Genomic DNA, 15568 nt, shown 5'->3' with positions numbered 1-15568 from the left:
AAGATTAACGTGGTGCCATTGTGTTATATAAGCCGTCGCGTGCTTATCTTTTGGGAGCCAGTCCTCGCTGTAAATGTAGTAAGATATATCATGAATAAATGAATTCACGTAAATTACAAAGTGAAAGCTAATTAATATCAAATGACCAAACACTGACCTCAAACAAAATCGTACGATAAGAGAGAAAACCCTCTGATTACTCAATAATTCATCCTTTATTTGAAAGGCCTGAAAGGTATTATTTTTACTCTTTCTCTTTCGCTTTCATTTCCTCACAGAAAAATTTAAAAAATTTCGGAAGAAAATTTCAGGAAATGAGACTTCATTGTCAGTCTTTATTATTTTTTCCTCCTTCTTTCCCATTGAATGTCGGATTTCGGTTTTTATCTCTCAAAGCTAAAGAGAGAGAGAGAGAGAGAGAGAAAAAAGATTTTTTTTTTTCGATTATCTGCCTTTTTAGAGATAAGATCTCTCCTCCTCTTTATCATTATTATTTCAGCCGCTTTTCCTCATATTATAACCATTTCCTCTGTGTGAGAGGAAGGAAGAAATAAAAAAAGAAAAGAAAAAGAGATAAGATGAGAAGAAGGATAATTGACTGTACCGTTCAACGCGAATAAATTGCTAGGAGGCAAAAATTTTCGCCTCTCAATTCAACGTCTTTTTATTCAGATCAATTCATTTGAAATTTGTTTTTTTTTTGTTAAAAGAATTAAATAAAAATTTAATTTTTTTAGCCTATCATTCTAGACTTGATGCTATTATTTTGTACATCAGCCATTTCTCGAATATCCATGAGAAATAAAAAAAAAATATTTAAATATATATATATATATATATATATATATATATTCTATAATTTTATTTTTGGAGATGAAATGATATTTATTTAATTCAATTTTGAAGCGTGAAAGGGATTTCTTTTTCTTCTTTAAATTTTAAAAAAATGGAGGTGGGAAAGAAATGAGAAAAATGAAAGCAAAAAAAAAAAAATGTATATATATATGTATTTATACATATATATAAGGCAAAGCTCTTCACTTTATCTATTGTTCAATTTTTCTTTGATTTCACAGTTTGACATTTTAATTTTCAAGGCACACCAGCTGTGAATTGATTTGATGCCAATTGAGAATAAGGAACGTAAAAATGATGTTCCGTCTTCCCTTTTCCCCCTTATTCACACTTTTTTCTCCCTTTTTGCGGAAATTTTTTTTCCTTTATGAAAAGGAATTCGAGTAATTGCCATAATAATATATTTTAATATATTTCTTCTTCTTTAAGGTTTTTTTCCCTCTCTTCTTGAAATGTAAAGAAAAGGGGGAGGGGGGAGAGAATAGTATAACGTTAATTTTTTGGGAGTATGTAAATCACGTTTTGAATATTTAGTAAGCAAACCCATTCATATGCAATGTTCTAAATTTGTTATACAGAATATTAATAGCATTAGGGAACAGCGGGAATTTTTTCTATTTATTTGTTGGAGTATCGATTATGTGTGGAGTAAATGTATGTATTTTAATCTGTTCTTTCGTAGTATTATGATGTTCGCTAATTTGTTGTTGCTGAAGTGTTTGTGAAATTGATTTTTGATCATTAGAGGGAGATAATAATTATCGGATTTTATTTTCAGAGAGTATTTATTTTTGCGTCAAAATTTACTGGGAAATGTGTATAGATGATATTAATATCAATTCAAGGAGATGTAATGGAATTCCATAATATTGAATCGAAAAAGTTTCATATTGTGAATCAATACATTTGAAGTGATACTTTTTTGTTATAAAAACCAATCTGTCTATAATGAAGACCATGTTCACAAACATGTAAAAAGGTTTTGTTGAATAATTTTATATTGTTTTTTGATTTTATCCCAAACACATCTCTATAGTATAAGGTAGGGACATAGATCAAGGGTTTCCAACGTAAAACTTCACGCGGAACCCTTGGTAGTTATACGGCTGTTCCGCGAAACCCTTGATGATAATTCCGGTTCCGGTGTCTATGCACAACATAGTGATAATTTGAATTTCTACCGATGTACGTACACACACAATCTGCGTGTGTACGCAGATAATAAAAAAATAAATTTTTGGCTCAAAAAAAAAAAATTCATTTTGAGTCATAAATTTGACTCAAAAAATATTTAGCATTCAAAAGAGTGACAACTGAACAGTTTTACGAAAATAGAAGGACAGCCGAACAATATTTTGCAACAACGGAGAGAATGCTCTTGTCATAAGAAATGAACGTACGGACTGTGTGTTTAAATTAGTAGAGTGGCACCTGCATCGAAAATAATCTTTATTGCGGCATCGTTTGAAAAGCGGTTGGTGCCATCCCTGCTCTATAGAGTATGTGAAGGGCAACAGGTCGGGAAACTTCTGTATCGATGTCTTCTTTGCATCAATATAATTAATGCAAAGAAACATAGTAAAAGGCGTACATTCGGTTTTTCCTTCTGCGGAAGTTTTTTTTTAAACTCATTTTTTCTTCGGGTAAATGTAATCCCTCATGAGAATTACTGCACGAAAAATATTTTTCCATATCGGCAATTAATTATCAGAATTATATTAATTTTTTTAATTTATTTTAATAGTTTTTTTATTTGAATTTTATTTGAACAGTTTATTCAGCGCATTTAAAATTGGCAATGTATATAATTGCATAGGTTGTTTTTGATGTAGTTTTGTTCCATATAAAGATAATACTTATAATACAAAAAGACTAAAATGTAGATTCTCGGAAAGCTTTCAACATAACCCTTTAAATTAATTATGCAGTATTATTCTTAACCATGTTTGCGAGGTCGAGAAAGGATGTCTTCCTTTCCTTAGACAAGAAAAATGCGCATTAATAAGTTTTTGTAATTAATGCTGGCACGGTATGAATAAGCGCGATGACAGAAAATGAATCGTGTGCTGAAACTGTAGCATCTTATATTGGATATGTATTTCCCTCGTATCGTCAATGAGAATTACGTATTCTTATTTCTACCTCGTATTTGATATATTTTGTTTTCTGACATAAAAACCTCCCCGAAGGAAAAATCTTAATTATTTCCTTCATTGTAAGAGAACTGCGTGTTCAACCTAGCGAAATGAAAAATTCCACCGAGACGCTACTCTTTTCTGACCGAGTTGTACAGAAACATCCGAAAACCGTCCGAGTAGAAGTTCCGCTCGGAGTTATTTTGATCTTTTTATGTAAAACCCCACACACCAAACTCGGAAGCACAACCGTGAGTTACGAATATAGCAATAACACACCACACACCTCAAATATATACGCACACGCTCTTTATGCGGTATACGACATTTCAAGGAGCACCAGGAGTAAAAGGCGAAGGAGAAATAAGTAAGTAAAAAAAAAATGAAATGAAAAGTAAAGAAAAAAACATTCATTTCGTCCGCTAGAAGTGCTGGTTTAATTTAATACCTTCAGCGAAAAGGCGGTGGCGACGGTCGCTTTTCCCACACAGAAAAATAAACGAGTCGTGTCGGTCTTTGCTCGAAACTATCAAGTCCCTTGGCGGAATAATTCGTAGGTGTGCTGGCATGTGTATGCATGTATGCTAACATGCCACGGTAGGGAAAAAGCCAGGGAAAAGGCGACGTTTAATTTTAAGATATGTACGTCCGTGGAGCGATGTAGGCAAAATAGTGGAGCATATATATAACTTCAACGGCGGCGATGAAGAAAATTTTTCTACATACAACCTCCAAGAGAGAGAGAGCGAGAGAGTAATTCTAACCACCTCTCCTTCCAACCATCTCTCTTTCTGTGTGGTTATTATTTACCGCTAGCCGTTTGCATAAAACCGCCGGTGGAATTGGGCTAAAAGGCAAAGGCAAAACACTTTTCCCGGCCCGCACCTTTTCAACAGGTGCAGGTGGCGCTTTCTGCCAACCACGGGCCGCCAAAATTATTTCACAAATTATCAAGTCGAGGGAAACCGAGCTTTTTGGACCGTGCAAAAAGGAGAGACACACGCACACATATATCTATCTATATATATATGCATGTATGCTCACACACACACACACCCAAGAGGGTAAAAAGGAGGAAGAGGGTACATCAAGACGGGCCCCCAAGGAGGTGGAAGGCAAAAGGGAGGAGCTAAAGAAAATTTTAATAAATTTTACTGCAAGGGCCGTAAAAGGAGAAGAGGAGGGAAAAAAGTATGGTAAGAGGGAGGGAAAAAGGAGAGACGGCCGTTTTGAATGCTATATGTCAACATTTAAATAACTTTCAAAAGGAAATTCGAAGAAATGCGAGTAAAATCATGCAGCGGAAATGTGCGAAAAATTGTGTTTTTTTCCCTCATTTTTTTTAAACTCCAGAAAAATATATGTGTAGGTAGGTAAAATCAACCCTCTCTCTCTTTGAATTTTTTTCTTCTACATTTATATATTATTATATATATATTTTTTTTACCTTCGAAATCTCAATGTCGGTGACACTGTTAATAACAAGTACGGACTCATTTGACAGGCCCAGGGAAAAAATAATAATAAATAAAAGAAACCAACCATGAACGAAAATGCAAGGCAAAAAACATTATTATTTTTTTTAAATAAATATTCTCCATCCAGCATCCCATGTTCGTATCATAGCGAAACCAACAATTTTTTTCTCTCTCTTTCCTCATCCCCAATTTTTTTGTAACCTTATTCAATATCTTTTGCATAACTCTAAGACTCCCCACGGTTAAAGTTTTTATAGCAATCGTTATGGAAAAGAAAATACTAAGGTCTTAATATTTTTCACGTTGCGCCGCCACGAGAGACGTAAGCGTTGCCACCTAAGATTGGACGGGAAGTTTTAGATTGGATTTTCTTTTATTATTTTTTTCTACGCATTTCTTGTGTTTTTTCCCACATTTATATATATATATGATCCATTTTTGCCTTTAAGAAATCATTTCCCGGCTCGCGTGCCTTTTCTATAAATGCAAAAGCGAACGCTGAGCAATTTATTTATTAATTTAAGGAAAGTTACTCGCTGTGCGAATGACAGCTAATGCCACCATCGAAAGCGGCCGTTTTCTTTTTTTTTACTTTATATATTATATATATTTCTTCTTAAAGAGTTATTTCACTGCTTCTAATTTAATAAGAAAATTACCTTTAGATGTTAAACGGTTCCGGGAGAAAGAACAAGACGGGAAAAATACCGCAATATTTTGAAGAGATATGCAAATTTATTTTTGTATTTTCTTTGGAATGCGTATAGCAATAACTACATAACACGGTTTGTTAAAAAAATAAGAAAAAAAATGTTATTTTTTTCCTTCTCTAATCCTTAAGATTATACGAAATTAAAAAAAAAAATTTTTGGTGGTTGTTGGTATATGAGTTGAAATAATATTTAGAAGTTAGATTGAAGACATGTGTAATGGAAAGATATTTGTACATAATATATATTGCTTATTTCTCGGATTTAACTTCAACGTGTTGAAAGAATAATTTATTTTTTTCGGAATTTAATACATCTTTTTAGGAAAAAAAGTCTTAATATATATATATATTTGTTTCTGACGGGATATATGTTCGAAATAAATTACTTGGCATCTAATGGAAATGTGTAGCATGTTTTCTTTTTTTTTCTTCACATTTAAGGCAGTGTATGTCAAAATTTTTTCAATATTGTAAACAATTTTCTCTTCAATGTCTTTTAGTTAGAAGTGTATTTTTCAAAAAACTTGTATAAGTATAGAAATTTTCGAAAATGATACCTTCAAATCTTTGAGTAATTATAGTACTGTATACTTTAAAGAGTAAATCAGTTATTTCACGCTAAACTTTTTTTTTTATTCATATGGATCTGGTACATGGGTTCTCCTCTACGAGATCTAATCTGGCTCATTCAGATTTTTATCTGGTCCACAAAAGGATTTGATAAGAAAGGTTACCAACGTGCATTTGAATCTAGTCCAAAACAGAATTGGGGGGGGGGGGACTACGAGCAGTAAGTACTGTATGTTATGTATTGCTTAAAATTGTAAGTATTGCTGTTCTAACTAACGTGAGTATATTTTTACTTATATTCAGTGATACCTCAGCTTAAGAACTTTTCGGATAACGAAGGTTTTTTTTTGACATTTTTCTGCCTTGACTAAAGAATACGAGCATTTCAGTTGATATGAATACAAGAGCTAATCTAAAACCGTCTTTTCGTGAGCAAAATTTTTGTGTTCATTTGAATGAGTTGAATGAGTAACTGTTACTTGAGTCAGATTAATTTATTTTCACCGCGGAATCGCTTTCCCGATCAACACCACCTATAGAACAAGGCCTCCGCACGAAGCTTGTGACGTCAATGAAGAAGGCCATTTCTCCTATTGCCATTGGATATACTGCAAAAAAGGTAAAATATCTCGAATGAGTCGGCCTGCTATATCCAAAGGCAATAGGTGAAATGGTCTTCTTCAGTGATGTCACGAGCTTCGTGCGGAGACCTTGTTCTATATATAGGTGGTGTTGGCGAGATACACCTCTGTTTCAGTGTAAGAAATTTTTTAGTCATTTCATGTAAAACCGCGTTCGCTTGTATAAGCCTTTGAGACCAGCAATATTACATAAATAAAATAAATAAATAAATAAAATGAAAGATTGAGCTAAAAAAAAATTCACAACTAAAAAAATTCTATACTTGAATGCGTTCAGTGTATACGGTAAGACTCTTAGCATAAAACAGAATGATCTAGACCACGGATGGCCACCTTTTTTCTGTTCGTGGGCAAGCATAATGGTCAGCTGCATCGTCACGGGCCGCTCCAGTGGTGTCACTTCGGGGTATAAACCGCATCATTATTTAAATTAGTTAATTACTAAATTACTTTCGTCGCAATAAATATATAATAGTTTGCAAGCAGTTGGTTGATCAGGAAATCTGCTGTTGGAACCGATAGCTCTAATAATGATCGCAAATTTAATCTAACACATATGCATGCTACTTTCACCCTGTCGAGGGCAGAACAAGATCACTTCACGGGCCAGCTGTTGGCTTTTACTGATCTAGACTCTAGACCAAGGGTGCTCAAACTTTAGGGGAGTGCGGATCACTTCAGTGGTATGAAAATGGGGGTCACGGGTCAGCTGTTTCTAACATCCCAAACAGTTTCTGCTGCTTTTTTCCTGAGCAGGAAGCAAAACTTTACAGCTCCGCACTGTTCACATAAGTCTGTCATGACCAAAAACGAGGAACAGGCTAAATAGTTTCCACAAAAAAAATTCATGGATGCCAAACACCTTACCAAGCTACGGCACTTGGCACATTAACTCAGGAGGAGTGATTTTATGCTTACTTAGTTGGGGAACCGCGTTTGGCCACAGGCGATTACGGTTAATTTTGGTACCCCCCCCCCTCTTATGGACCACGGAGAAACAAAAGATTCAACAATACAAAAATAGTTCAATTTTTTCCACTAGGTAAAAAAGTGGCGCTTTTTCATCGCAGTTATATTTTTTGCCATGGTCCAAATAATGTTATATACAAAATTTCAATGAAATACGTCCATTACAACGGGTGTGACATAAGTCGAAGTAGTGTCAGTTTAATTATACTGCTGACACTACTACATCAGAATGGGTGCTACGTCTGAGTGGGTGCCAGTTATTTATTACCACCCTGTATATTATGGCATTGTTTCAGGGCATATTGGTGAAATATTATTGTTCAAAGCATTATGTGAATGCTAATGAACAAATATTTTCAATGATTGCATTATACTATTATATCCTACTCCGGAAAAATGTAGCTGAAAACTGCGTTAACGAGTATGATTAACGTTTTAAAATGTTCGGAGAAGGCATTATTATTCCTTGAATTTCAAAATGTTGTATCGGATGAAGGTTTGGTTCATTCCCAGTCGAAGTAACATTTCTGTATTACAAAGTGGACAACTCCATACACTTACACACAATGCTACGAAGATGCTTTTGAAAGCTTTTCAACTTCAAAATTATTCAAAGCTGGCCGCTGGGCAAAACGTGTTTAAACATCTTTGAATTTCAGTTTAAAGCCACTTTCCGCTCGAAGCCGTTGGAAATTTCAGACCGGAGAGATTCTGTTTCGCTACAACAACCGCACATATTGAATTTACGAAAATTCGGACACATTGGTGAAAACGTGTTCTGGCGGTGGATATGATCCTTTCGGACTTCGTGAATTTCATTAAACGGTTAATTAGGAAGCCACGAAACGCTTCTCTTAGACGACCTCCACTGCGAAATTCCTTAATTGAGAAATCACAACGACGAATAACAAGTGCTTACCAACTCGTTAGACTTAATTTTATACATGGCTGCTGGATTTCACCGTCGAGGCGTTTTCCAATAATTGCCTGATAAAGTCGACTTCCCCTGATGCGACACAAGCGAGGATTTATAGACAAGATATCTGTTCGAGTTCCCCATTCACTCATTTATTTGAATAACAAATAGAACACTTATTTACGTTAATAATAGACCGAATGCGTTTACTTTTTGCACAAATTTTCCAATGGAACCTATATGATTAATGTCATGATGTATATTACTTATGAATATGCTTCGTGGAATATACTTTGATATAAACTTTGAATATGAACGCTCGAAAATATCTGATTAGAAGTTTGTCCATTTTGAAATTGCCATTCAAAATAAACCATTTCGCTAATGATGGTACTTTACAGCAGTGGTGCGCAAACCATGAGTCGCGACCCCCCCCCCCTCCGGGGGAGGGTCGTGACGTCATAGGTCTTTCGTCAAAGAGCCAGGGGTGTCGCGAGATATTCTTCAAAATAAGAACTCACAAATAATAAATTCATTTTCATTTAAAAATATGTCAAAACTAAAGAAAGTCTTTATTCAGCTGAGATAATTACCACGAAATGTAATTTTATCAAATTCTACTAGTACAATAATCAATTTATCGGCTCCATCACGCCAGAATCACGAATGTGCAATGTATTTGCACAAAAAAAAAAAAAAACACGTGGGAAATGACGTTTGAATGGTTACTCCCTACCCATGTTGTTACTCTATGGAAGTTATTTTCCTAAAATGTTTTGTAACGTGTGTTTCAATAAAGATACACATTCGGGTTTCAAGCACAACTTGGATAGCAAAACAAGGTATCCAAACAGCTGATACGAAATAAGGAAAATTTGTACATTCGTGCTTCTGGCAAGTTAGTAATTTTACAAGGTGACTTTTGGAGAGAATGACCCGATTTTAAAATTTTATAGTTCTGAAAAATTGAAAACACCGAATAGAATGATAAGTAACACTTGAATATATGGGGGAAATGTGTCGACGTTTGATGAAAATTTTTTGTTAATGGTCGATTTTTCTAGTGTAGAATAATTTTGAAATCGGTTGATTCTTAATCACCCAGTATACGAAAATCAAGCACCATACACCTTGCTACACTTCCATCTCTCAAATGATATTTAAAAAAAAATTTAATATTTATGGGAGGGAAAAAAAATCAGGTCCCGGAAAATCGGGACATATGGTCAACCCATGGATGAGTCGCCGATAAATTTTTTGGTAAAAAAAAAAAGTGGGGGGGGGGGGTGAGTTGTGCTTCAAAAAGTTTGCGCACCACTGCTTTACAGTACTACCAACATTTAACCCTCGTAACATCCCTTTGTTTGTTGTTGGGGGTTGATATTTTGAAGTGTAAGGGGTTGTATAACTATCACACGTGAAGGACAACTATAGCGTGATTCAAAAAACCGGCTTCCACGTCCCTCTATGTGGTCAATTAATTTCTATGGCACATACATGTAGGTGGAAAAAATAAGCTCTTAGAGCGTCCAAATTGTTCAGCTCGATGCTAAGAGTTTTTACCTAAGTACTGAAAACATTCAATTTCACGGGCTCCTTTTTTTACGCATTTTCTCTCACCTCTATTTTCCTTTCATTTTAAATTAAGTAGCTCAAAGCGTTTTTATGGAGAAACAGTAGTGCATCAGAAAAGCGGTGCCGATTCTGATAAATTAATCGGCCTCAAGTAACAGTAAATCTGATAATGATAGCTGTGAAAATTCAGCTCGAAACGTGGCTATATTACGCAAGTGCGTGCATCCACATCAACTGAGGTAGCCGTTAGCCGAGGTAGAAATACCGCGAAAACAATTTCTTTTCATTAGTCGAACAGTTCGTAAGCCGAGGTATCATTGTATGTTTAAGCACTGGTTTCCACTTGGTGCTCCGCGGAACCCTGGGGTTCCGTGACAGCTTTTTTCAGTTTCCACATGATCAAAGCTACGGAACCCTTAAATATCCCGGAACCCGCAAAGCTTTTAAAGAAAAAACCTTTCTTGATATTGATATTCGCAAAGCTGCTCTTTTTTTTTAATTTTAACGAGATAGTGTCGTTTTAAAAATCAAGACCACACGGATGACTGACCGAGAGAGCGTGCAAGCATAAGAGTGACCAAAAGACTGACCTGTTGAGCGAGGGACGAAAACAACGGCCTAGAGGGTGTGAAAGCATTTGAAAAACACAGGCATGAGGCATATTCACACACGCGGGATGGGGCTAAGCACGCTATAGTCCATAGCCGCTGATTTGGAATGAGTAGTCAAGAAAACTAGACTAGAATGGGTGAAAGGCGGTACAATTTGTAAAGCGCCCATAGGCCAAAATACGATAAATCCACCTCCGGTGGGGGGCCCCAGCTCAAAGCCTTCATCGGAGGGTCCTAAAATTATGTGGCTCTTGTCGATTACTCGAATTTCCACTTGGGGGAAAAGGAGGCATGTGCTATTAGCACCTGATCCCATTATCGTTGAGAGCCCCTATGCACCACTTGGCGTGCCCATGCGTTAAGACGGCCCTGGGGCGGTTTATTGAAGAATTGGGCAATATCTTGTTTCTTTAATTGAAGAACAAACAAAGTGGGTTAAATAACCCTCAATGCCTGATAATATAAATAAATACCCTCCGTTAAAAAAACACCGTTATAAAAAAATGTATACATATTTCAGCTAAAGATGCGTGCACATGCGTTCTCATGCCCAAGTTTGGGAATTTCTGGAAATACTAATTCAACGCTTTCTCTCGCATATTGAGTAGTACGTAAATAACGTTGGAAAAACTGATGGCAGATGGCAGCACTACACATAACAAGCATTGGACAGAATCAACTTTACGTTAAGTTCACAACACGGGCACGCACATTCCAACATGTACTAATTCGTTAGAATTAGGCAGAGGAATCGGGCAGAGGAATATGAACGAGGTGAATGAGTGGTTTAATAGTATGTAAATAATGAATAACATCGTTACATTGGAAAATCCCTGCTGTCATCTATGAAATATGAAAAATACTAAAGGTCAGCTTGCTTGAAAAAACATTGTTGAGCTGAATAACATTTTTTATTTCGGTGGTACTAAAGATCCTTTTTTTTCAGATAGGGAGCGCATTCTCTTTTATTTCACCTGCCAAGAATTGTTGTTTCTAGGCTCACAGAATTTCGATATCTGTGCGGAATGACAAAATAACATCTAACTACCTTATAACAACATGGGATTTTTTCTTTTTTTTTTGCTAAGCAAAAACTCTTATGTACACGGAGAAATTCTCAGACTCTCAATATTCATATTTTGTAAACTTATTCAACATGAAAAAATGGGGCCTTTCTTAGTTAATTTTGTCCATAACCAATAAACGGGTAATAATAAAATTTTATTAGCCATGGCTTCTGAAAAATATTGAAAATAAGTGTACAGTACAGTATTATACCGTATAATATGTAAAAAAAAAAAACAACTAACAACATCATGGAACACTAGTTGTCTTGCTGCCACCTATCGAAGAAAACACACAACCGTTGTAAGTCTTCGATTGAAATTGATGACCGGTTTTCAATTAATGTGTTTCATGGAAAAAACAATATGGTATGATAATATACATATATTTTTTGAGCAGTAAAATAAATCAAATTATCAAGTTTGCCACGAAACTTTAATAGTTGTGGTTTTCCTGCTGTAAAATAACACAAGCAAACTCCGCATAGAGGAGTCGGCCCTCCTCTATGTGGAAATCCTTTTTCCTTTTTCCCCTCCTTCGTCTTTTGCAAATGTAGTCGGAGAGTTGATTATTTAACTAACATTATATTGCTCATAAAATGTTTATTGAATATTATACTATATTCCTTTTTTATGCGGTACATTAACGAAAGCCTAATCAAACCTATAACATAATTATAATGTGCTTCTTATTTGATAGGTGGCAGTAGGAGTTCCAGTTCAATGATTTTTTCTGCATGCAATATAATACTGCACTGTACACACAATGAAGTAATTTTCGAGAGAAGGCATAAATTAAACAATATTTATTGTTTATAAACAAAAATGACTTGAAAAAAGGCGCAATTTTTTCATGGGGAATAAGTTTACAAAATAGAGTCTAAGAATTGTGCCATGTACACTGAGTTCTTGCTGCGCAGAAAAAACATTCCCCATACATTGTATACATTGTATAAGGTAGTCTGTCATTCCATCATTCCGCACAGATATCGAAACTCTGTGAGCAGAGAAACAAATCTGTGCAGATTAAATAAAAGACGATATGTCCCCATCTGAAAAAATAAGTTAAAGAGCACAATTGATAAAGGAATAAAATTTTTATTTTCCCTCAATTTTCAGGGGTGAGCACCTAGCCAACACACAACTTAGAGTCAGGCCCCCCTGGACTGAGATATTCCGTGGGGCCTCCTCTATGTTGAATTTATAGTATAAAAAAAGAAATAGTAATAATGAGATTTGTACCGGGCCCTCGTGATAAAGCCCTGCTAGCCCTACCCTTGTAGGGGTCATGGTGCTCACTTAAACAATTGAGAGGGTAGATGCTTTATTTCGTATTTAAGAAACATTCATCGACAACACACGAACACCCTACGATTCAAATTAGCATAATGATTATTTCATTAAAAGCATGTAAAGTTCTCGTACGGGAGTGTTTCTTCTGGTGATGATTATAATCAAAGCAAATGTGTGATTCGTGTATATGCCTCCAGATAGTCTGTCAGGGCCCCACCCATTGCCAGTCCCAACCCTGGGTTCAATTTGCCACGGTATGGAGTCCCTTGGCCCCACAACCCGTAGTAGGGGCCCCAGGCTGAGATTTTTGGTAGGCCCCAAGTCAGACTCTTCACGGGGCCCTCCATTAGGAATTTATAGTGCGAAAAACAACAAATGATAAGAATCATTTTCAGTCTCACCTCCTTGGCGGGGCATTCGGAGATCTCAGTTGAATAGGAGCTTTCACAATAAGATCAGGAACAATGATTAATGACAATAGATATATATATTTAGAGCTGTGATGACGATGCCTTCTTTCATTTTACCCTGGGCTATGATGCTATTGAGACGGTAGTAGGGACACACTCATTATCATCAAGGGTTCCGCAGAACAGCATCAAGCGTTCCGTGAGAAACTTTACGTTAGAAACCTCTGCGTTAGATGTTCCGCCAGAAATACTAACGTCGACATCTGTTTGTCATTTCACTACATCGAAACTGGTATGGAGCAGTTATGGTATGTATGGAAGAAATTCATTAATTGCAACTTTTTTAATTCGAAAGTGAACATAATAATTTTTCACCTGATAAAATTCAGTTTCCATTATAGCCTATCTCACTTGTGATGATTATCTGAATAATCACGGGAAAATTCCAGATGCGCTTAAAAATTTAGATTTAAATATCCCGTCTTGAAATCAAAACTATCCACGAGTCATTTCCCATTAAAAAAATAGTATCGATATACTTAGAGATAGAAACTTATAATTTTCTAAGTATTATAAAAATAAAAGGACTTTTCAGTGTCTTGAGACTTCAAAGTGTTTGTTTGTAATATGTGTGTATGTATTTATTGTATATTATATGTTTGTATTCGTGTAACACGTGTATAAATTTGTGTATTATATGTCTGTATTTGTGAAGCAAGTTAAAAAAAAGCGGAGAGCATTCACACGTAATTCAATAACAACACAAATACAGTACAAAATATCGGACTAGTCTTCTTTATTAAACAGTCAAAAGTTATTTGTCTCATAACTTTGCATCATATCAGGAATATTTCAGAGCCATAAGGTGTATAAGGAAATTTCATTTTCTTTATTTAAATAACAAATTTTTCATGATTAACAAATTGTGGTAATTTACAACAAAAAACGATGGAATAAAATTGCGGCAGAGTTATTTTTTTTATATATATAATATTGATTCCTCGTGACAAATCGAATTTCTCAATTTTATTTTGTATCGACATTCAGTCATAGGAAACGCCACTTGGAAAAAGAAAACGACAGTTTTTTGTGCCTGTATAATGCATAATACGTTACTTTCCGTGGTAAAACAGTTTATTCTACATACACCCACAGTTCAGAACAAGCCGCACCACCGGAATTTTCCACTTTTAATTTTTGTCACGGATCGGGATCACGTCTGGAACATCGACCCGATTTTATTTTCGAAATCGGTTTTGTTTTTACAGGAACAATCCATAATTTTATAGGATTATGGATTCCATATATGTATATTTATAATATATTATATACAATAGTGTTTATAAGACTTTGATGTCCATCTCGTCGCAATGGATGCCGATGTCGTTATGATGGTCGATTCCGCTTCTTATGTGATGGTCGCTGGAATCGTCCGTGGCGCAAGGGCTCTCCGGCGTGTGGCAAGGCGTCACCTTCATGTCGATATCGTTGCTGCTCGACTTGAAGCTCCGCCTGTCACTATCGATGTCGTGGTCAAGACAGTCTTGTTTCAATATGCCGACGTCGCTGAGGTCGGGGTTAGGGTTGTGCTTGGTCGGAAGGGTTTGCTCCCGCGAACCGCCGCTCGATAGAAGCTCCCTCTCTTTCGAGTTCCGCCACTTCATCCTTCGGTTCTGGAACCATATCTTAACCTATAAATGGAAGGAAAATTTTTTTCTAATTATCCGTTCAGTAATGGAAAAAATAAAGACAAATTATGCAACATAAGGAATATAATTTATAAAATTCATTCATTTATAAAAATAAGATAATTGAAATGAACCAAAACCTCGAGAACAGGGGTTCTTATTCTTCAATGTTCGACGAAGCCTTTGCGACAATATGATCAGGGCCAGGACCTCTTTACAAAGTAATATTCAATATATAGCCGGGCAAAAACACTGAATAAAATTGTTTTTTCTCATTCAAGCTTCTAGACCACATGAAATCTCTCCAAGGATGCCCTAAATAGTTAAAAGCCCTGATGTACAAAAGTTGTAAAATTTTGATACTTGAATCGCGTAAGACACTTCTAGAAGCGTATAACTGCAAGTGTTGAACTTTATATTCACAGTGTCTATGTTAATGTATGTATGTATATGTGTTAAAAAAGTCTCTCCGCAAACCGCAAATAGCAGGCAGACCTATAACATGACACTTACATAACATGAAAATTCAAGCATTTATCATCTTTACTTTAAAATATGGACGACAGATGGCGGCACCAGCCAACAAGAACATAAACAAACACAACTCTAGCAACATAAATACGTTAGGGGCTCACATTTACGCAATTCATA

At 35.7% G+C, this 15568-nt stretch overlaps 1 protein-coding gene across 1 annotated transcript in view; it reads right to left on the bottom strand.

Moving 5' to 3' along the window:
• Positions 1–13998: 13998 nt before the first annotated feature.
• Positions 13999–15568, bottom strand: part of LOC149083385 (homeobox protein DBX1-like) — a 92404-nt gene continuing 90834 nt past the window's right edge. The window contains exon 4 of the mRNA XM_089236931.1: positions 13999–14920. Coding sequence (XP_089093057.1) covers positions 14570–14920 — 351 coding nt within the window. The 3' untranslated portion in view covers positions 13999–14569. The remainder of the gene's footprint in view (positions 14921–15568) is intronic.

Source organism: Pholcus phalangioides, unplaced genomic scaffold, assembly GCF_987345545.1.
Source record: "Pholcus phalangioides strain wild (caught in Gottingen) unplaced genomic scaffold, Ppha-v1.0 ptg000009l_1, whole genome shotgun sequence".
Lineage (NCBI taxonomy): Eukaryota > Metazoa > Arthropoda > Arachnida > Araneae > Pholcidae > Pholcus > Pholcus phalangioides.
The sequence above is the reverse complement of the archived record's forward strand: the minus strand, read 5'-3'. Positions and strand labels throughout refer to the sequence as shown.